At 36.3% G+C, this 23689-nt stretch overlaps 1 protein-coding gene across 4 annotated transcripts in view; it reads left to right on the top strand.

Annotated features, from left to right (window-relative positions):
• The window catches only part of PCDH9 (protocadherin 9), a 2039570-nt gene that overhangs the window by 123502 nt on the left and 1892379 nt on the right, over positions 1-23689 (top strand). Inside the window, exon 3 of one of the 4 annotated variants that reach the window (XM_075852318.1) lies at positions 11690-13349. The exons of the other annotated variants lie outside the window; for them this stretch is intronic. Within the exon in view, the coding sequence (XP_075708433.1) occupies positions 11690-11710 (21 nt within the window). The 3' untranslated portion in view covers positions 11711-13349. Of the gene's footprint in view, positions 1-11689; positions 13350-23689 lie in introns of those variants that run through there. 4 annotated transcript variants of the gene reach the window in all.

The raw sequence follows: 23689 nt of genomic DNA, 5'->3' as shown, positions 1-23689 counted from the left end.
ATATATATATATATATATATATATATATATATATATATATATATATATATATATATATATATATATATATTTATTTATTTTTAATTTATTTTTTTTATTTTTATTTTTTTTCAAGGAAGCATTTTAATTGAAAATCAATATTTAACTCATAAGGTGTTTAAACAAAAAATATTCTAGTGTTACAACCTCTACTACAAAATATTTTGTACCCTTTGGGTTCTCATTATGTTTTAATGCATAATGTGCTGTGACACTATGATCCATTGTGCCTTTTATTATATTATTAAAATGCTCATACATACACTTTTTTAGTTTCCTACATGTTCTACCTATGTAGTGAAGCCTACATGGGCACTCTAATACATAGACAAAGCCCTGACTATCACACGTCGAGAAATCAAACTTTCTCCAATGTCTCTCCTGTGTTTTTAAAGGTAATCTAAACAATACAATGTGGGCCCTCGGAAGTTTTGCATTCCGACATAGTTTGGATTTTCGACATGCATTAAACCCTTTTCCCCATCCCTTTCTTAGGTACTTATTTTTGATGAAACTACTGATAACCCTATCTTTGAGGTTGCTTATTCTTCGATGTAAAATACTTGGTTTATCCGGTAACACTTTCCCCAACACTGGATCAATTCTGAGGATATGTCAATTCCTTCTAAAAGATCTTCTTAATCATATATGAATCTGTAGAATAATTTGTGATGAAGGGTATATTCAGAGTATTCTCTTTTATCCTACGTTCTACTTGAGTCTCCATTTTCCTTCATTTTCTACAGCACAAAAAGCATTATCAATTGATCTCCTATCATAGTCCCTTTCAATTTACCTTTGCTAAGCATCTCTGACTATGAAACAAATTCACGTTTCTCCATGTAATTCCTCTTTATTCTTTAAATTGCCCCTTCGGGATATTATGCAGCCATGGTTTATAGTGGCAACTATTATATTGGATATAGTTATTTCTTTCAGTGGGTTTGAAATAGGTTTTTGTAAATAATTTGGTAGTTTTCTTATAAATCTGAAGATCTAGGAAATTGACAATATCGCTATTGCAATCAGAAGTGAAATTTAGATTAGTGTCAGAATCTCCCTCCCAGATTACAATGACATCATCTATAAATCTCCTATATGCTATAATTCTGGGCACAAATGGATTACAATGATCGAAAAAACTATTTTCCTTCCAGACTGCCAGGTACAAATTTGCACTAACTGGGTGCAAATTTTGCACCCATTGCAGTAGCGGCAGTCTGGAGCAAAAAAAAGTAATCAAACCAAAAATAATTCCTCTCCAAACCAAATCTAATAGATTCCAAAAGGAACTTTGCATGTTCCAAAGTAGGTTCTCATCCCTATCTAATATTTTTTTCAATTGCTGATAAACCCTGATCATGAGGAATACATATGTATACTGAAGTAACATCACATGTGCATAACATAGTTCGCTCGTGAACTTCTGTTCTGCTAACAAAATCAATAACTGCTCCCGAATCTTTGAGATAGCGCTGACTTCGTACCATATATGTAATGTCGGGGTAGGGAGACAGACAGGTGAGCCCTAATCTACCCACCACTCAGTCCCTGCCTACTTGCAACGACCCGCCCTAGGCGACAGGGTACAACTGGGCGATGGTCCCTACACTCAATAGGTGCACGACAGACAAACAGACAAGGGTACAAAGAAGCCTGGGAAATGGGGAAGCTGCCCACGGGGACACCGTGAGCAACAAGCGAAGTGAACGAGCCGAGTCAAACCAGGAGATGAGCGAGGTACAAAAATGCAGAGCAGAAGAGTGGTCAGTGAAGCCAAGGTCAATCACAAGCAGAGGATCAGTAGTTCAAGAAGCTGCAGAAGGGCCAGGAAACCAGCAGAGAAGAATCACAAGCAAAGGAGGAACAGGAAAGGCAGATATAAATAGACAGAGGGCGGGAGCTAGCTCCGTCTGGCCAGGCTGTGATAGGCTCTCCCGCTCCTAAGCCTGCCATCCTGGGTGGTGGAAGATGGAGTCAGTCTCACAGACATAGAAGCAGGTCCAGACTGATTAACTATGGGCGTCGACACAGAAGTTGTGTCTGGCAGATCCTTTACAATATATTTTTGTAAGTAATTGTCGAGATGTGACTAGTAAGGGAATTTATACCCACTACAATGAGACGTCCCGGGGGTGTTTTATTGTTTTTGTGTATTTTCAGGAGAAAATAAATAATAGATGATAGATAGATAGATAGATAGATAGATAGATAGATAGATAGATAGATAGATAGATAGATAGATGGATGGATGGATGGATAGGTAGATGATAGATAGATAGATAGATAGATAGATAGATAGATAGATAGATAGATAGATAGACAGACAGACAGACAGTTTTTAAACATATTTTGGTATAATGAAGTTTTGTATTCTTTAGAACATATCCAATGATATATATCAAGCATTTCCCCAGTGTGAAGCTCTACAATCACAGCATCTTAGAAGAGCAATTGAAGCTTAGAATATTGCAATTATCTGGGAAATATTAAAATGTAGGTTTTGCATCCATAAATGTCAACATATTTATTTGCTTGTGTGCGCAGTATATATTACAATATTACAGCAGCTAATTTTAATTTGATATTCCTGGGCAAAACTCATATTTAAAAACAGTTGGGGGGAAATACAAAAAGCCAAAACCCCAACATGCTTTCCTCTGCAAAATGATCAAAGTTTACTTTTTTGATGACACACTTAATATGCAGTGGTAGTAATAAAAGTATACCAAGTGAAAGCAGAAAGTATCTCTCAAGGTAGTGAAACCTATCATCTGTAAAGAGACCATTATATCCCAGTATCCAAGAACGAGGAACAACTATTGCTTGATTTTAGCAAAACATTTTTTACATTTAAACATGATTTTGAGTAGGAAATATATAATGTCATTATATTCTGTTGGGCACTGCAGGATTAAGTTGCATTGAATTGCTCATGAATTAATAGTAGAATTACTCAAGTAATGGTATTTATTATGGTTTTACCTGTATACCTGTGGCTGATATACTCATTCCTTTATTATAGAATAGTTCTTCAAACTTCAGTGTGTTAATTCTTAAAAGGTCTATTGCGTTGACAAACCTATAGTAAGACCTAACATTTTGTACTCATACAAATTTGGAACTAGAAAACGTAAAAGATTTTACATTTATTCTATTCTGTTGTAAAGTGCATAGTACAGCAACATCATTTGGTACATTCAGATTATATTCTACAGTTCCATGGTTTTCAATCAATTACACTGATTTTACTTCATAACTTTTCTCTCTTTCACTGGTACATAATGACCTACTAAAAGTGCTTGAAAAGACAAAGCTGGTGCATTTGATATAACTATGGAAAGACTATAGACAGTTGTTATCCCTTATGTTTGTGGCAATGTATAAAATATACTCCTTACATATTCTACCTATGTTCAGGATTTTTTTTTTATATATTTTTATATATATATATATATATATATATATATATATATATTATTTTGTATATATATATATATATATATATATATATATATATATATATATATATATATATATATATGTTACATATATTTATTAAAGGGTCATTCTGGAAAATCCAATTGTTTTTTAAATTAATGCTTAATATAAAATATTTATTTTTAACATTTCCTTGAATTAAAATATCTCGACGTTAGGTGGGCCTAACTGATGAGGCACCCCCTGTTGTAGGTGGGTCACAATTGTGGAGGCAGTTTTGACAGAAGTTATCATTCTCTGCTATGGAATTTCTTTGGTTATACCAATGAAACAGACCAGGCATCAAGGCATCACCATGTCCTGGCTGGTGAGGCCCCAGTAGAAAAAGATTGAGAAGCTCTGGTTTATATATTTTACTTGCTTTATCCCCATTGTTTAATAATGTTGTCAATAGAGATGACCTTCTAGTGTGTCTGAAATCATGGTCCACATATGGGCAATGCAAAATACTACTCATGCAACTCTCTGTTCTGACTATTAGGAGTCAACACTTAAATGAACTCTAATGAACACTAATCTTGCATAAAAAAATTCTAGAAACTCAACATCAGAACCCTTGGTGGAATAATGCTACCTTTTGAAATATCCTAGATGCATCAAATGTATATCAGTTAAGGCTCATGCACATGGTCATATTACATCTTCATACAAACTCTGAGTTGTACTGAGCCGTAATAAAGCACCCATAGAAATATTTGGGGCCTTATTAAAATACATCATAGAGCACCATACGGAAGCACGCAGAGTGCCGAATGTTCTGCCATGTTCATGAGGCCTAAGGTGGATCAGAGTTTTGCCATTGTATAATGGCAATATTTACAGTCAATTAAGTAAATCCTGGCTACAAGTTTCTCTAATTTAGGTGTTGTAGGGGGCACATTTACATTAGTTTTTTTTTTTTATATAATTTGTTTCAATTAAAATAGTTGATCATAACCGAGTTGATGGATCCTATCCATTTCTATGGGAAAAAATTGCATTCATTAATAGACATAGTGCACGGATATGCTAGTGGCGATGAGTCCTATTATTGTAACAAATGCAAGAGCCATAATTTGACAAATAATGGATTGCAGGTATAACAAACGGACTGTTGATACATTGTATCTCTGTTAGGAAAACGTACTGAGCACTACTGAAACACTGTGAAGCCGCACCCGGGGTATGAACATTGATCTACTGAGATCATTTAATGCGGTGTTTAGTGCCGATCACACTTTTTCTATGAGTGAACTACAACAAATGAAGTAGGTAGTTCGTTTGGGCCTCATACAGGGAGTTTTGTCTGTATAACCTGCTTTATGTCCACAAATTATTAAAGAAGCTTGCTATTAAATACTTAAGTTTATAACAGGGTGTGTGAATGTTTCACTTGTTATTGTATTCATTTTATTCCATGTCTGATCTATATGTGCCCCATGTGGACACATTAGATCACAAATGCAAAAATGATAAACATCCAGCATACATTTCCATATAGTGCCTTAGGTGTTCGGAGAAACCAGTTGCTGCTTAGGCATTTAGCATATGATTCATTGCACTGTAGGATTAAATAAACAGGTACAGTACTGTTATAGTTATATGATATTAAAGGTCCTTTCTGCCCAACCGGTTTATCCTAGTCAGATACATCTGTGATGGAAACTGCAGTTAGACTCAAGGGACAAGAATCAACAGAAGTGTCAGTCACAGTTTTCATTAAAATAACTGGTGCCACAACCTAGCCTAATCATAGACAACCGCAGCAGAAACATCTGTGAGATTATTCCATTAGAATAAATTTCAATATTTACATTTATTATAACGGAATGACGACTATGCAGCCTCCTCCGAGAGTAATCAGCTGCATTAATAAAAATGCTATTATTGTAAAATTGTACACATCATATTTTTTGTATTTTGTACCTAATGTTAAACATGTTTACCAGAAATGGTAACCATAGAAACCATACATTTCTTGATATGAGTAAGTTAGCTCGGCATTGACTTCAGAGAGTGTAGTTGAGTCATGCCTTGGTATTTACATCTCAAAAGTTCAAATTCTCTTTAAAGTAGCTAACTTTTACAAATTGGAACTTGTGTGTATGTGAGTGGCATTTAGTTTGTGGGAAAGCACAGCACCCTTTGGCAAATATTGTCAATTACTGAGAAAACAAAATTCCCGTAGAACAGTATACATTAGAGTAGTGCTGCATATTATACTATAAAATTCTATTTCTGTTTTTAATGAAAGTGCAATAATCATCAATGTAAGCATAAAATAATAACTACAGAATTCTTACCTGAATCAAAAATATCTGAAGCCAATACTGTTTCTTCTGGCTTTCTGCATAATAGAATATTTGCCAGGGTCATAGCATAGCAACAGTTCATTCATACATTGGGTAAAAATGGCGGATCTCCATCATTCTATGTGATCTACAGTTGTCACTGAGAAAGCCTTCGGGTTGTTTCTTATCCTAAGTAGTTGATTTATGACTATTATCATACGGTCTCCCATCTCCTTTCCTGCATATGAGATCTTCCCTTTTATTTTTGGCCATACACATTATTAAAATGCATAAGGAGCAGCCAGATTGTCCCCAACATTTGCTCTCAGGGTAAAAAAGGCACAGTCTGCCACAATGGTTTTCATCCACTAAGCCGGTAAGCAACTATACAATATAAATCAATATAAATGCCCAGACATATGTCTATCGAAAAACTTTTAGACCTCTATTGCCATGTAGTGATGTAGCGTGGAGCTCGCATTTTATGACTTTTGATTTATAATTTTAAGTAAGATTCATCACAATTACAAAATTATATTAGATTTGCAAGGTGACATTAACATCAATTAAGCTAATAAAAGTCTTTCCATGACCTACTCAAGAATGAGAAGTCGGAAGAAAGAGGTATTTATAAATAGTTTATAATAGCTCACACATTGATTTCAGTAGCTGCTCAGCTACAGGTTTGTTAAAAAGTGATTTTACTGTTACTATTACTTGCAATTTGAGAGTAACTGAGATAATCTTTAACCCCTTCCCGCCACAGCCATTTTTCAGATTTTCATTTTTGTTTTTTCCTCCCCACCTTCCAAAAGCCATAAGCTTTGTATTTTGTCGTAGATATAGTCCTATGAGAGCTTGATTTTTGTGGCACAAGTTGTAGTTTTTCGTAGCACCATTTATTATGCCATATAATGTACTAGGAAATGGGGAAAAAATTATTTGCAGGGTAGAAAATGAAAAAAAACTGCGATTCCTCCATTATTTTTTGCGCTTCGTTTTTACGGAATTCACTGTGCAATTAAAACAACATGTTAACTTTATTCTGTGAGTCAATACGATTACGGCGATACCAAATATATATATATATATATATATATATATATATATATAGTTTTTTCTATATTTTACTACTTTTACAAGTAAAAACCTAAGTGTAAAAAAGAAAATTTATTTTGTGTCACCAATTTTTTCGTTTTCCGTCGATTAAGTGGTATGAGGGCCTATTTTTTTGCGAGATAAGCTGTAGTTTTTAATGATACAATTTTTGGGGTACATGCAAAGTTTTGATCACTTTTTATTTCATTTTTTGTGGGAGATGAGGTAACCAGCATTTTCTTTTTTACGGCGTTCACCGTACGGGTTAAATAATGATATATTGTAATATTTCAGACTTTTACGGATACGGCAATACCAATTATGTTTATTTATTTATTGTTTTACTATGCTCTAGGGGAAAAATTGTAAAAGGGGGATTTTACATAAAAAACCCCTTTATTTTACTAATTTTAACTTTTTATTAGTCCCCCTAGGGGACTTCAACCAGCGATCGTTAGGTCTCTTGCACTATATACTGCAATATAGGCAGCGCTTATTAGGAGCACAAAGATGGTGGACCTGAGGGCCTTCATTAGGCCCCCAGTCAGCCATAGCAACCATCACCCCCCCCCCCGCGATTGCATTGTGGGGGGGTGCGATGAGCTGTTAGAGGGGGTTTCCCCCCTCTTTCTAATGATATAAACACCTCGGTCGCTATTCACCATGGCATTTAACGAGTTAAACAAGTGGGATCGCGCTCGAGTGCAATCCCTCTCGTTACTCTGAAGTGTCGGCTGTAACATACAGCCGATACCTGTATCCTATGGAGCGGGTTCACTCTGTGAGCCCGTTCCATACTTCCCCTACCCGATTTTGGCGTATGCATACGTCAAATGTCGGGAAGGGATTAAAGGGGTTGTCCTATCTAGACAACCACTTTTCTAACTGTGTACCTGGTGGGGATGAGATGATTGACGCGTGTCTGGCAAATTGAAACCCACAGCAATTGGCTGTTATCACCAGGAGAAACTGTGGGCAGCGGCATATTTGTAGTAAAAGATCTCACAGTGGGAGCCTGTAATGGCTCTTTAACTATATTAATGAACAAATTATTGCCTTGGAGCAAAATTAGTTGTAAAATAAATAAGCAGGTAACATGATAAAGTATCAAGTAACAAGTAAACAGAATAAAGTATAAAAGCACTAGGGAAACAACAAATGGGTTCCAATACCGGTAGAGCGACGAGTCTTGGGGACCGATAAGTCGTCAAAGCTGTACCACAGTCAGCAGAAAAACTCCTGCTGGGGGTTTTAGCCTTTAACTTCTTATAGTTAAAATAATCACTTGAGTAGGACAGATTCCCCCAATCAAACTACACAACTATTGTATACGTCTAATATTGGTTTATATTACACACATATTTTTTAAGATTGGCCAAATTTAGCTAGGGATAAGAAGACATAACTTTATTGGCCATGCAGTTACAGAGAACCATGTCAGATAGTGGATTATGAAATGGCTGATTTCACAGGATGGACGGAGTCACACTCTGAGTATACACACTATACTTCACTATCTTAGTGCCTTATGTTGTTTTTTTTTACCTTCCTCTGCATCAAGAGGAGTAAAACAAAGTTCTATAGTTTTACCCATATCCTTTCCGTTTTTGCTCATCCCTTTGTTGCTCTTGATGGACATGTGTCTTTTTTAACCATACTAACTATGTAACTATGTAACTATGTAACTATACTACAGAACTAGGGTCCCTCTATGATATTCTACTATGAAATCCATATGTCCTCATATACAATGAGAATATGTCTCACTGACTAAAGATGCTGATGATCCCACCATGTATAAATACTTCACGCAGATGTGAAATATCTCTTAGGAGTATGTTGGCATTAGCGCTTTCCATCCACTTTTAAAGGATGTTAGTATCGAAAAGATTAAATAGTACAAATAAATAAAATGGGTTTTTCAATGAACTATATAAATGTATTATGAAACTACTATCTTCAGATTGTATCCGGAGGCACAAGCATTTAATAGAATCCTGTAATGGAGTTTCTTAAAAAAACAAAGCAAGTGCGGAAAAGTTATCAGTTACGATTTCCTTGTATGAAGATTTCTTAAGTGTCCTCCAGAGAGAGATATTTATGTTTTTTAAAGATGGGCTTTATGCTAATAATTGCATAGATGTTAACCGATTATTTGGAATATTTTTCTCACCTTAGCTTCCACCTCAACTTAATTGAAACTACTGAAACACATTTTAGAGTCAAATTAGTTTTATATAAAAACAGATAGATAGATAGATAGATAGATAGATAGATAGATAGATAGATAGATAGATAGATAGATAGATAGATAGATAGATAGAGCTAAGTAAAGCTGATATCTCAATAAACTAATTGTATGAAACAGAGACATTTAAATAGCTCTGTTCTCTATTTTAAGATTAAATTACTGATCAAATGAGTCACTGAAAACCTCTCTGATAAGTTATTCTCACTGTCTATTGTTAGGCTTTGCTCGAATAAACAGTAACTGCATTTAAAGAGGCTCTGTCACCACATTATAAGTGTATAATAATATGTACATAATATGATCGGCGCTGTAATGCAGATTACAGCATTGTTTTTTCTTTAGAAAAACGATCATTTTTGACGAAGTTATGACCTATATTAGCTTTATGCTAATGAGTTTTTTTTTCTTAATGCCCAACTGGGCGTGTTTTACTTTTTGACCAAGTGGGCGTTGTGGAGAGAAGTGTATGACGCTGACCAATCAGTGACCAATCAGCGTGATACACTTCTCTCCATTCATTTATTCTGCACATAGTAAACAAACCTGCGTTGTTCACTATGTGCAGTTACTCAAGTGTCCTGACAATGAATATACATTACCTCCAGCCAGGACGCGATGTGTATTCAGAATCCTGACACTTCTCTGACGTCTGTGGTTGATTTACAGCACAGCAGGCGTAGTCTCGATGTAAATGACAGTTTACAGCGTAATCTCACGAGACTACGCCTGCTCTGCTATAAATCAACCACAAACGTTAGAGAAGCGTCCGGATTCTGAATACACATTACGTCCTGGATGGAGGTAATATCTATTCATTGTCAGGACACTTGACTAACTGCACATAGTGAACAACGCAGGTTTACTATGTGCAGAATAAATGAATGGAGAGAAGTGTATGACGCTGATTGGTCACTGATTGGTCAGCGTCATACACTCCTCTCCACAACGCCCACTTGGTCAAAAAGTAAAACACGTCCAGTTGGGCATTAAGAAAAAAAAAAAACATTAGCAGAAATCTAATATAGGTCATAACTCCATCAAAAATGATTGTTTTTCTAAATAAAAAGCACTGCTGTAATCTACACTACAGCACCGATCATATTATGTACAAGATAGGGCACTTATAATGTGGTGACAGATCCTCTTTAAACAAATGTTTCAATGTTTAATTTTATTTTTTATAGACACACACAGTGGTATACCTTGGCATGCATGTCTATGCTCAGGACGCACAGTCATCACACATAAACACTTTTGAGTTAACTAATTAAGGATCAGTAATAAAGCCTAGTGTACCGGCCAAGTGGTATGCCAGGCCATGTCCCTTTCTCGCTGACACAAGGTAAAAAGTAATTTGTGGTAATAACTGGTTTACATGCATTGGTATATGTCCCAGATTATATGTTACCTTTATTGGGCTGGGTTTTCATTCTGCAGTTTTAGTGTGTTTTTTTGCCACAATATCTACAAAATTGGAACACATTGTAGCAATTTTTGCTGTATAGTGGAAAAAGTGCAGCATTTTGCACCAATTTTGCGGTAATCATGGCAAAAAAAATGCACCAAATCCGCTACTTGAAAACCCAACCTTATGTTTGTTTATGTTTTGAAACCTAAAATGACTAGAAACAAGACCATATTGTTTTGCATACGGTACAGATTGTTGTTTTTAGCAATTTGTTACACATTGAGCCATACACTAAACAATTTAACGCTAAGGAATTCATCATAGCCCAAATCTAAGTTATATCTGATTACTTTGTTATTTTCATCCATTATTATGATAGTAAAATTATTTCTTATTATGTATCAAATTATATATGTTCTAAATTTGGGATTTGAACTAACAGCAGAAATGCAATAATAATATTACGTACAGTAATATATAAATAAAATAAGTTGACTTAAGTTTGCCTTCTGTAAAACTAGGCATCAAATGGCTCTTAAATAAACAGCCTTTTCACCTAGGACCTACAGTTTCCTGATAACATATAAACTCTTGAGCTATTATTTTACCTTGTGCTTCAGCTTATTCTAAGTCATGACTGTTTCTCATCTCTAAATTTAAAGGGAGTATGTCACCAGATGTCGCTTACATCTCAAGACAGGTATAGAGTAACACAGTGGCCACATATCTTTATTAATTATATTAATCTTTAAAAGTGTAAACAAGGTAATTTATTCTTTCGGTTGCCAAATGTAAATTAGGGAAAAGGTGTCAGTCGAATCGGGAAATGTCTTCCCCGCCCCTCTCCTGTGGACTATATTGACATCTCTTCTCATATGCTGCATCATATGCCACTCCAACCAAGCAGATACATTGATAAATTGTTTTCTTGACATTCAGGGATCTTAGAATAATAAATGACAATCTCTGAAGAATCTGTAATAACTGCCATTTTCTTTTGTCACTTTTGATATGGGTCAAGAAAAAAGGTTTAATTAAAAAAAGGCTAAAACTATTTTTTTTTTATAATCTGAAGGATAAGAAAATCTCAAGGGCTTATATTAGTTTTTTTCTTTGTTTTAGGTGGAATTTCTTTTCGAATGATTGGGAAGTACGTTGTTGGCTCCGTAGACACTAGCCATATTGGTTCAGACTTTGATGCAGTTCTGTATCGTCAAGGATTATTTACATGAAAAAAAATATTCTTAATAGTGTGAACACACGTGGTACACAAACGTTGTTATATAAGTCCAGTAAGAAAAAAAAAATAGCCATTGAGAGTTGGCCTCATGAATTGATCTGATGGACACAAAGATCTATGTTCATAGCCCTAAGGAAGAAGCTTACACCATATAAATAACTGCAAGCAACATACCATATGCTTGGAGCACGCACCAAATTCCTACCTGCCTGAGAACCAAGCCTGCTGTCCACATTTTGACATACTATGTAATACTAAGTGCAAGCAGTATTTGTGATCATATTTAACGAAATGTAATAACAGTGTTGAAGCTCATTAAATTAATACTGTTCATACAAATCTGGCACAACACCAACAAATAAAACTTGGAACATACCTCAATTAACTTTAGAGCTTGGATTGAACAGAAGACCCTGCAGAACAAATTTAAAATAAAAAAAAATAGGTGCTGCATAGTCTGTCTGTGTAGTCTAGAACCCCCCCCCCCCTCACAGTTGTTTAAGAAGTCAACTGATCACATTGTTTATGCAGCCTATAAAATCATCATTGTCTGCAGCAAATCTGTCCGTGTAAACAGGGGATGAGCTGCCAACAATGATGCAATCTGTTGGGGATCGAATGTTGGTATTATTGATCGTTTGTACTCATACAGTAAAGCATCGGGCCGAGTAAAAGGGTCTGTTAACAAGCCGATCGACTTGTTATATCGTCCTTCGGCAATTGTATGGGCAGAAATCTGCCCGTGTAAGCCAACCTTTAGGGGGTTGGTCTAGACTACATAAACAGATTGCTGCGCAGCAACCAACTGATTTTTTAATTATTTTATTTTGACCTTCTCCTGCATCACCTTTTCCTGGTCATCAAATCTCAAGAGCTAATGAAAGTATATTACAAATGTATTTATTTATAACCTATTTATGAAAAGTCTTTTTATAGTAAATCTAGCACATAAATCAGATCATACATACACATACCAAATATGCTGCCTGGGGGTTGCACATCGTCCATCATACGGTTCTTTGCACCTCATGTCTAGTTAGACCGATACAACACTGTCACTAACCATAGCTTCATTGTAAACTTTTTTTTTTCATTTAAGAAATTATGATGGAACGGAAAAATGTACACAATTTCTGAATTTCTGAAATAAAATGAACATATATCGGAATAACTTCAGGGTTATATTTCATGAGCTGAATTAGCTTTGTGAACAAAAATGAAAAGAAAATATGTATTTGATCCTCCTGGTATCATAAGACACCCTATGTATAAAAGAAACCATTTACAACTCGCTCCAAGTGAAATCAATTCCGTATGAAAGTTCAAAGTATTGTGCGGCCTTCTGAGTTTGGCACAGTCACCTTGTAGGGAAAGGATTAAAATGTGTAAGGAATAAATGCATGCATATTTCTAAGCTCTGCATAAATACACATATACTATTAACCCGGCTTTATGTTATTCATTCTCGAGCTAATGCTGCAGGATATAGAAAGGACTGTTCCAAAGGTTGTCATTTTATACAAATTAGCAGAAAATACAACATACAAGATATAGGAGACATTGAACATGCTAAATGAGTCAAAGCAATAGTGATTATCTTCAATAAAATCAATGGACAAATATGTGTTTGGAGACCAAGGTTGCCATTTATTAACAGTTACAAAAATTTTCAATATAAACTATGGCAGGATGAAAAGCAAAGTCATCAATTTAACAATAATATGTTAACAAACTCACTGTTTCTATCTAATACGCTGAAGCTTATTATTACTTCATGTCTTCCATGGAGTTCAAGGTTGTATAAGTGTTGTGCTAGTAGCAATGGCATCTGTAGTTTAGCAGATCATTTTTAAGCAAATTCTACAGTGTTTTAACTGTTTTCTATATTTTATCTCAGTAGATTTTATAGTCTTTTACACGGGCCAATAATCAGGCAAATGAGCGTTCATATGGAGGCTCCTTCCCATCATTGCCCTGTGTAATCAGGGCAAAGATCAGCCAATAAATGAGCAAATGTTCATTCATCTGCTGATCATATTGTTTATACAGCACAAAAATATTATCATTGTCAGCAGCACACCTTCCTGTGTAAACATGGAGAGGTGCTACCGACATGATAGAAATGTATGGGAATGGAAGATCGTAGTAACTAACGCTCGCCCTCAAACATAACTGATCATAACTACTTGTAAAAGGAGCAAACGAGTGTCGATCTCGTTGATCGGCGCACTTTTTTACCTACTTACTTGGCCGGTGTAAAAGGACCCTTAGACTGAAGCACACTGGAGTAAGATGCAACAAACATATTAGGAGGCAAACAACATTTGTTGCATCTTGGGCTGTCCGTGCTCCACAAAGGAATTTAATGCCTATTCTCTGGGGTAAATTCTAGTAAATTTGTTGAATGGCAGATAGCCCTGCCCCCTTCCACTAAGCACCACCCACTTTTTTAAACAGTCTTAAAAAGTTTATAAATTCCCCTATGGTTTCCAATTATATACAATGTGCCCTGAAGGACTCTCCTTGTTTGTTTCCAATGGCTTTTGACATTAATATGTTGTGCCAACTTTGTGTGTTGTGCACCAACAGTGGGAGATACTGTAAGTTTTGTTTTTAATTTGAGTAAAATGCTAAAAATGAAGCCTGCAACATAGGTGTATCAACTGTACAACATTTTCAAGATGTTTGTTTGTTGTCAGTGAATAAGAACGCACTTGCTTACCTTCAGAGGTAGAAAACTGCACAAATGCTGAGGAGTGAATAAAATGATATCCAGTATAGGCAATGCTCTCTGAGCTAAACAGCCTGGACTGCAGACTGATACATAGTAGTAAACTACTAGTGAAAGTTGTGCAGCTGCTGCTGATGTATTTAATCTACACTGGAATTTATATATATAAAAAAATAAAAAAAATAAAAAAAAATAATTAAAAAAAAATAAAAAAAATATATATATATATATATATATATTTATATTTAATCCATGTATAATTGTAATGACGGGGAAGGGAGATGGACAAGTGAGCCCTAATCTACCCGCACCCCAGTCCCTGCCTACTTGCATGGCCCGTCCTAGGCGACGGCGTACAACTGGGCGACGGTCCCTACACTCAATATATGCACGGCAGACAACACAAGACAGGGTACACAGAAGAGAGGGAAGTGGGACAGTTGCCCACGGCAACACCGTGAGCAACAGGAGTAGTGAACGAGCCGAGTCAAACCAGGAGATTACGTAGTAACAAAAGCAGAGCAGAAGAATAGTCAGTCAATCAAGCCAGGGTCGATATGAAGCAGGTCAATTGTAAGTAGCAGGAACAGCAGAGCCAGGAACCAGAGAGAATCACAGGCACAGGACAAGCAGCAAATGCAGGTATACATAGACCAAGGGCGGGAGCTAGAACCGCCTGGCCAGGCTGTGATAGGTTCTCCCACTCCTCAGCCTCCCAGCCTCAGTGGTAGCAGAACGAGTCACTCTAGCAGACCTAGGAACAGATGCAGGCTGAATAACCACGGGCGTCGACACAGAAGCTGTGTCAGGCAAATTCATTACAATAATACAGTAAAATAATGTATAGACTGTAAAGTATAAATGGTCAAGTTTTCATTTAAGCTTATATCAGATTCAGCCCACAAAAAGCTTTTGTGATATCAACACTTTTCCTTAAAGTAATTCACTAATATGACATATAGATGTCTACACCCTTACCTTGAATTTGTTAAAGGACTCCAATTTTTCATGAAACAAATTATTGAGCTGGTCATCTCGCGCCACAAATGTCAGGATATGTTCAGATAAGAGGAAAGGTAAGGAAGGACACATCTTTATGTAATATTTAAGAAAAAAAACACATATATTTACATTTTGCAGAGATGGTGTTGTTTCAATGGCTTGTACATACCCCTAGGCGATTCTTCACATATGATAATGCTGCTATGAATTTTCAGGGGCCAAGCAGTCAACATAACACTTTATTAACAATGAGTACAACATGATATTTGTGACATAACACCATTGTGGGACCATACAATGTTGTCCTCTATCAGCAATGATAGCAAGCCAGGTTCAGTGTGTTTTGACAGCTGTCTAGAGGACACATTTAAAGAGGACCATTACATCCATTTAAATATATACATTCTATATACATTAATTTAGGTGTCTACAAAACACTTTATTCAATTTATTTAATTCCCTTATTTCTTTATATCCCTATTATACTGAAAAGGAGCAACAACTCCAAAACAGTACAGTCCATAGACACACATGGGAGTCTCTGGTTTGGCTATTAAAGAGAACCTGTCACCGCTCCTGACATGTCTGTTTTAGCAAATAATTGTATTTCCCATGAAATAATAATAATACTGGATCATCTTTTCTTATAACTCTGTGTTGTGCCGTTCCTTTGTTATTAGGGACAGTGATGTCAGGAGCAGATAAGGTGTTCCAGGCAGAGAGCTAGTAGTGCTCTGTGTGGCACTACCTGGAAGGAGGGGCTTTGTGGCACTACCTGGGAGGGGGTGGCACTATCTACAGTGGGCACTAAATTTGGGGGGGCATAAACAGGGCCTAACTTCTATATGGGGCAAAAGTGTTGTTTTCTGCCATTTTTCTGTCGCCGTCAGTTTTCCCGCAAAGGGGCCCACTAAGCCTTTGTCGTTCAAGGGCCCACATAAACCAGGAGCCGGGCCTGACTTTAGAACTTATTGACTACCAACGGAACAAACCCACTCTGGCTACAGGTTACATCTGTGTCATGTGCCATAATGTAATAGCTGCACTTTCTGGTCCATACAGACTATTTGCCCCACCTCCAGTATCCCTCTCACCTCACTGGCGGTAGTCAGAGGCTGGAATAGCTGTGGAAGTGATTTAAAATATTTAAAGTGTGCAGCAGTGCCGCCAAATGTAGCTTTGGTAAGAGTGGACACCATTTTGTGTGCTAACTATTGTTTTATGTCTGACCTACCATGTTATGTTCATTGTTATAAAAGTGTTATGTTGGCTACTTGGCTGAAGATTCATGGCAGCACTATCATATGTGAAAAAACACGTAGGGCCATTTAGCGATGTATTCAGCCTCAGGGACGTTGTAGCATTAGGGTTCTATCTTTTAGGCTAACCTCTATTCTAATGGTTTTATTCTCCCTTCCCTTTCCAATTCTAGTAATTTAGTAGGACAAAGAAGTTACATCACACAAGAATCAAATAGGGCTCAAATTTATCACTGATAAATGAAAACAACCAAACAATTTTTAAATTGTTCAAACTGATAGAGCTCATTTCAATGAATATCGAATACAAAATATTTTCTTTCTGAATTCCTATGTAGCATTTAGCGAAGTGATTTATCGAATCCAGGTAGTATATATGAATAGTGAGGCTGATGAAAGACTGAAAAACAACATGATTTATTCAAATCATGTATTAATTAATTCTGTTTTGTTTACAGAAAAGTCCCTTTAATAATTAAGTGATTTTCAAAACCTATTTGAGAAATGCTTTCATGGAAAAATTTGCTTTCAGTCTTAAATCCGCCAAAGCTTGCTGAAACATTGTTGGCTGTACCATTTACAATTTCATTTAGGGATATGGATTAATTGCCTAGATGAAAGCAGCAATTTATATATTGTAAAGCTTACTCATCTGTATACTACCAACCAAGTTGACCAGGAAGGTTAATAAGTTTAACCATGGTAAAGTATATGTAAGCACACCAGAATATAGTATAAACCCTCAAAAAGGGGTTTCCTGCCCTGTATTTAACCCCTTAATACCAAAGGTATTTTAAAATTTAATGACCAAGCAATTTTTTACGTTTTTCCATCGATACAGCTGTATAAGGACTTTTTTTTTGCGGGACAAGTTGCATTTTTTAGCACATATATATTTTATTGATTAACTTTTATTAACTTTTTTGGGAGTTGTATTGGAAAAAATATATAATTTTTTGCATCATAAATCTATGCCATTTACTGTGTGGTATAAATAATAAATAACTTTATTCAGCGGGTCGTAATGATTGTGACGATACCAAATTTATATAGTTTTTTTTTATAATACACTGCAATACTGTATTGCAATGTATTATTGCCTGTCAGAGTAAAACTGACAGGCATCTGTTAGGCCATGTCACTGGCATGACCTAACAGGCATTCATTAAATCATTAAAGGCCGAACTGGGGGCCATTGTTAGGCCCCCGGTTGCCATAAAAACCATCGGCACACCCGCAAATGCATTGCGGGTGTGCCAATGGGGTAAGAGAGAGAGTCCCTTCTCTCTAAAACTACTAAGGCCTTAAGCACACAAACGTGTTTTTTGCGGCCGCAATTCACTCAAAAATCTTCACCCATTCATTTATATGGGCCCATGCACACGACCGTAGTTTCCACGTGCAAACGCGACGGTCATGTGCATGAGGCCTTGCGGCGGTTGTTATTGACGCCGCATCTAAGGGGTTAAATTGGCAGAATGTTGATTGCGATCTCGCCTACTAGATGGAGTCTACTCTAAGCCCTCAGCTGCATTTGGTAGCTGAGAACAGGGAGCTTGTCCTCCTCCCGGCAGCACTGTTTTATTCTGATGCAGCACTGTAAAAAAGCTGCTGCATCAGAATAAAGCCCGTTAGTGACAAAATAAAAACACCTAACTAACCGGTTAAACTGTTACTCAGACTCCCACTGTTCTTTGTTTACACCGCTGCAGCAATGACGCTTTGTCCCAACACATAACCACAGAAGTCAATTACTTGGCCACAGCAATGATGTCCGTAAGATTACATTAATACTCGTTGCACACGACCAAGTGCCACTCGAGCCATTTTTCATGGCATCCAAGTGGCACCCGACAGTTTTCACGGACCCATTCACTTGAAAACGGACCTGACTTTCTGATCCGTGGAAAGATTGGACATGATCTATCTTCCCGCGGATCACTGACGAGACCCAGCCGGCACACACTTTCATGTGCATGAAACACAGCTTTTTTTCAATGTTTTTACGAAGCTGGATAATGTTAGAAAAATCTAAATACTAAGCGACAGGTCACTATATACATTGTTTTTCCAATGCCAGTGGTAGATATTTCTTGGATTTGTTGAAGCACTAATTTGTACTAAAGAATATTCATCTGCATACTACCAGCCAGCTTGCCCAAGAAGGTTGATGGGTCTAATCATAGCAAAATATTTACAGTCACAGTAGAATACAGAATGAACCATTAAGCAATTTCTTGCAAATGAGATATGATAGAATACTATCAAAATACTTTTACATCCATGTACTAGAGAAGATCATAAAACATTTGTATTTTTTTAACAGTAACAACTGAAAGATGACATTTAATGTATGTAAGTCAATGTCTACCTGTGAAACTATCTATGTAATAGTGTGTGCTTATTATGGTCATTTACAATTACCTGACCAGGTCAGCAAAGCTAGCTACTTAAAAATTAACTTTTAATCTTTACCATTAAAAAGTATATATAGACTAACAGGACAAACAATATGTAACGAAAATCTGGGTTATCTATCTTCACCATAGTCCACAAGTAACAGATCTTACCCACTGTATGTGTGTTGCAAAAAAGAAGCAGAAGGAAGTATGTCTATACAGTGACCACCAATTCAATCAGCCTCGATGTTTGCGAAAAGATAAAGAATCAAACGACATCAGTAATAATAAATGGGGGGACTTTACCAGACTTATGCATTGATTCAGCGTGTATTTTTCACCATGGTTAATGACACAAGGTGTCAGTGACTTTATCCCAGTAGGTCTGTAATTGAAGAATCAGTAACAACTGTCCTTATCTCACCCTAACCCTAGGAGAACAATAGGGCAGGTATTCAGTCCTGTTACTCACCCTAAAAGGGGAATTGGCCCCTAAAACCCTGTCCCTGCACTACAAAGACTCTATACGTAGTCCTACCATCCAGGGGCATAACTAGGAAAGACTGGGCCCATAGCAAACTTTTGACTGTGCCCCCCTCCCCTAGGTGCCACACACAGCCCCCCTTGTAGATAGTGCCCCCTGTAGACTGTGCCATACAGCTCCCCATAGTGACATGTCAGACGTTTTGATCGTTGGGGTGCCGAGCACTGAGACCCCCTCCGATCAATAAAACGAAGAGGCAGAAGCACGCGGCTGAGCCGCTTGGTTTCTGAACGGCTTTTCTCAGAAAGCCAATGTAATGGTGTACGGACTTAATAGAATGTCTATACATACATACATAGTTGAGAAAACTTGTCTTCTAAAGGGGTGGCCTAAAATAAGAGGGCCAATATACATAAGATATAAGGGAAAGGAAACACTGTAACAGAAAAAGCTAGGTAAGATCATGGCGATTTCACTCTCTCATACTCATGTATCATGTTTCTGTATGATTCTGCTTGAGGTATTTGCACCTGCTTATCATACAATGTTAGGAGCTGTGTGTTATGTTGGTGCTTCATAAATATAGGATAATAATACTTGTAACTAACCAGCTACAATGTTATGATGCCTTTCTAGGTGGGTCACAGTGGGACAAAATACAAATGAATATGACATTGCCAAATTGTTGCACTATGGTTTCATATACTTCTTTTTCATTGTCCCTATCACTTATTTCTGAGATAAGTCAATTAACGTGATAAATACATTCCGTTAGGATACTTGTATCTAGTAGGTTGTTAGTATCTTGATAAATGTATTCTTCTGGTTTGTTATTGTTTCCTTTCTGCGTTAACATTTTACATTGTGTACATACAGCACATATGCATTGAGCACATTACAGATATGCTGATCACGGATGTTTTAACAAAACAATGGTTTCTTCGATTAATGGACTCTTTTCAGATTGATTGTTTAATTCAGTGGTCAAAATTAATCCGATTCAGCAGACACAGTAGAATTAATTTCTGTAGGTGCCTCAAATTTCACACCAGAATCCCAATCCAAACATTTAACCTTTATGTTTGTTACATTTATTTTTATTACCCCCAAGGACAATTGTTTGAACATTTATAATGTGAAGGTTTAATAGATAGTGAGAGTATGTAGCTTGTATAACAATGAAAGTATGATAATTTGGTGTGGTAAAGAATAGAGCAGTTGTCAAGTTAATGGAAATACCAGACTAATTAAGATACTAAAATACTCTAGAAATTTTTGTTGCTTCTGTAGGACATTAAAACAAATTTTTAAGATAAATACTTCCCATCGCTGATGTGATGCATCCTCCATCTGACCCTATGCAATGTTTTTTTTTTTTTTTTTACAATGGTGCTCAGAATATAATGGACAATTCAGTGATTGTTTATTTAATTTTTTTGCTTAATTCCAGACTATCACATTTGGTCTTTTTTATTATTTTTTGGGGGAAAGAGTCATAGATTACTTGAAAAGATTGCAAGAATTGCTACCATGTTGAAATTATTCCAATTTTATTGCAACACCGATCCCCCTAGGGAAATAATGAGATTGCACAAAGGTCTCAGTAACCCAAAATTTTATTGGGCTCCTTACATGATAATTAGGGAGTCTTAGGCCCACATGGGGCAATTATCGGGCACACGAGCGTTCAGAGAACGCTCATTCCCGATCATTGCCCTGTGTTTCACAGGGCTACCATCAACCGATGAATGAGCAAACGCTCATTCATCGGCTAATTGCATCGTTTCGGCAGCCTAAAATATTATCGTGTTGGCAGCACATCTCCGTGTGTAAACATGATAGAAATGTATGGGGACAAGTGATCATAGTAATGAGCGCTCATCCCCATACATAGCTCCTTGTGAAAAAATCAAACGAGCGCCGATCAACGAGCTGTCTCGTTGATCGGCACTCTTTGTTACGGCCAATTTGGCTGTGTAAGAGGACCTTTAGCCTACTGACAGGCTCTCTTGCTGCTCTTGATAAAATTGACCTCGTAGGTAACACTGTAGCTTCTTTTCCAAGACCATTTTTTTTTACCATTACAATATATGCATGCTTTTTTTTACAAGTTGAGAATTTATTGAACTATTTATTAAACAGCGATATATTAATCTTCCAAGTTACTATAAATGTTATCCCTTTGTTCCTTGATATAAACTACTAATTGTCTTTAGTACTCATTTACATTCAGGGACCAGTTGTTATTTCCTCACATCTTTTACAGAGTAATAAAAAAAGAACTAGAACGGCACTGTAAAGTAGGTCAATGTAAGCTGCAAACATGATTAAATGCCTGATTGTCATACTTAAAACTTTCAGTTTCCTTTAGAAAGAAAAGGTTTTGGCATGCTGGTAATGTCACTAAGTATTTTCATTGCAATGTAATTGGATACCAGAATTGGCGCAGCATATCATTGTGATGTTTGGTGGGGTAACTTACCTTCATCAAATATATGACCTACTGTTTTTTTATGAGCTATTATTTAAATCAAGTTTTTTTGTTAAAGATATTGATCAATAATTTTTGGCGATGTTCTTTTTTTTTTCTATGTCATTATCTATATTAAAATATAATCATGAAGTCTTGCAGTTCTTACTAAGGCCACTGAGCCTCATAATAGACTGACACTTCCTTTTCTGTAGAGATCACTTCTCAGCAGTTATCTCATTATCATCACAGGCAGGATTACAATGAAAGGTAATACCTATATATAGATAACGCAGGATCCACCATTGACAATAGGTGATGGACACAGATCCCCTCCTATCCTTTACTGCACAGTGACCTCTGCACAGGTCACCTCTAAGAAACACTCTCATAGAGTCAATAAACATCTTCTTTACACACTTTACTTGGGTTCATGTGGCTGCTGTAAAGCATATCTCTAAATGCTGAGAACAGCAGCTCAGGTAAGATGGTTGTCCCATAGTTGCTAATATATATATATAGCTGTGTTGAGGTGAATAAATCCACCCTGCTTTCATCTACTCTGAAGTCCTGGTGCCGTTACAGTGTTCTATGCTTCTTTCTATATATATATATTTATATACACACAATTTTATATATATATATATATATATATATATATATATATATATAATACATTCCCTTTAAATATTGTCCTATCAGAACAACAATTTTATAGACTAAAGGTGCAGGTAGGAAATGCTAAGACATGGAATCCAACAAGAGACTTTTGTAAGACAAATCCTGTGTCCTTGTACAAGCTCTGATTATCTATCAGCCAGTGCCCCTAAGTGCTGTATAAAATTGAGCGAGCGAGCATGCGTGCGTGCGTGCGTCCGTCTGTCCATTAGTCTGTCTATCAATCCGTCTGTCAATCTATCTGTCTATCAATCTGTCTGTCAATCTATCTATCTATCTATCTATCTATCTATCTATCTATCTATCTATCTATCTATCTATCTATCTATCTATCTATCTATCTATCTATCTGTCTAACCATCTATCTATCTATCTATCTATCTATCTATCTATCTATCTATCTATCTATCTATCTATCTATCTATCTATCTATCTATCTATCTATCTATCTATCTATCTATCTATCTATTTATCTCATATCTATCTATCTATCTATCTATCTATCTATCTATCTATCTATCTATCTATCTATCTATCTATCTATCTATCTATCTATCTATCTATCTATCTATCTATCTATCTATCTATCTGTCTGTCTGTCTATCTAACCATCTATCTATCTATCTATCTATCTATCTATCTATCTATCTATCTATCTATCTATCTATCTATCTATCTATCTATCTATCTATCTATCTATCTATCTATCTATCTATCTATCTATCTATCTATCTATCTGTCTGTCTGTCTATCTAACCATCTATCTATCATGTGTCCAATGATAGGCAGCACTCCAAATCAAGGTGAAAAAAGTCGCTTTTAATAGCCCTCGTGCAACGTTTCGGCTCAATACAAGGAG

This window comes from Rhinoderma darwinii, chromosome 2 (assembly GCF_050947455.1).
Source record: "Rhinoderma darwinii isolate aRhiDar2 chromosome 2, aRhiDar2.hap1, whole genome shotgun sequence".
Taxonomy (NCBI): Eukaryota; Metazoa; Chordata; class Amphibia; order Anura; family Rhinodermatidae; genus Rhinoderma; species Rhinoderma darwinii.
The sequence above is the reverse complement of the archived record's forward strand: the minus strand, read 5'-3'. Positions and strand labels throughout refer to the sequence as shown.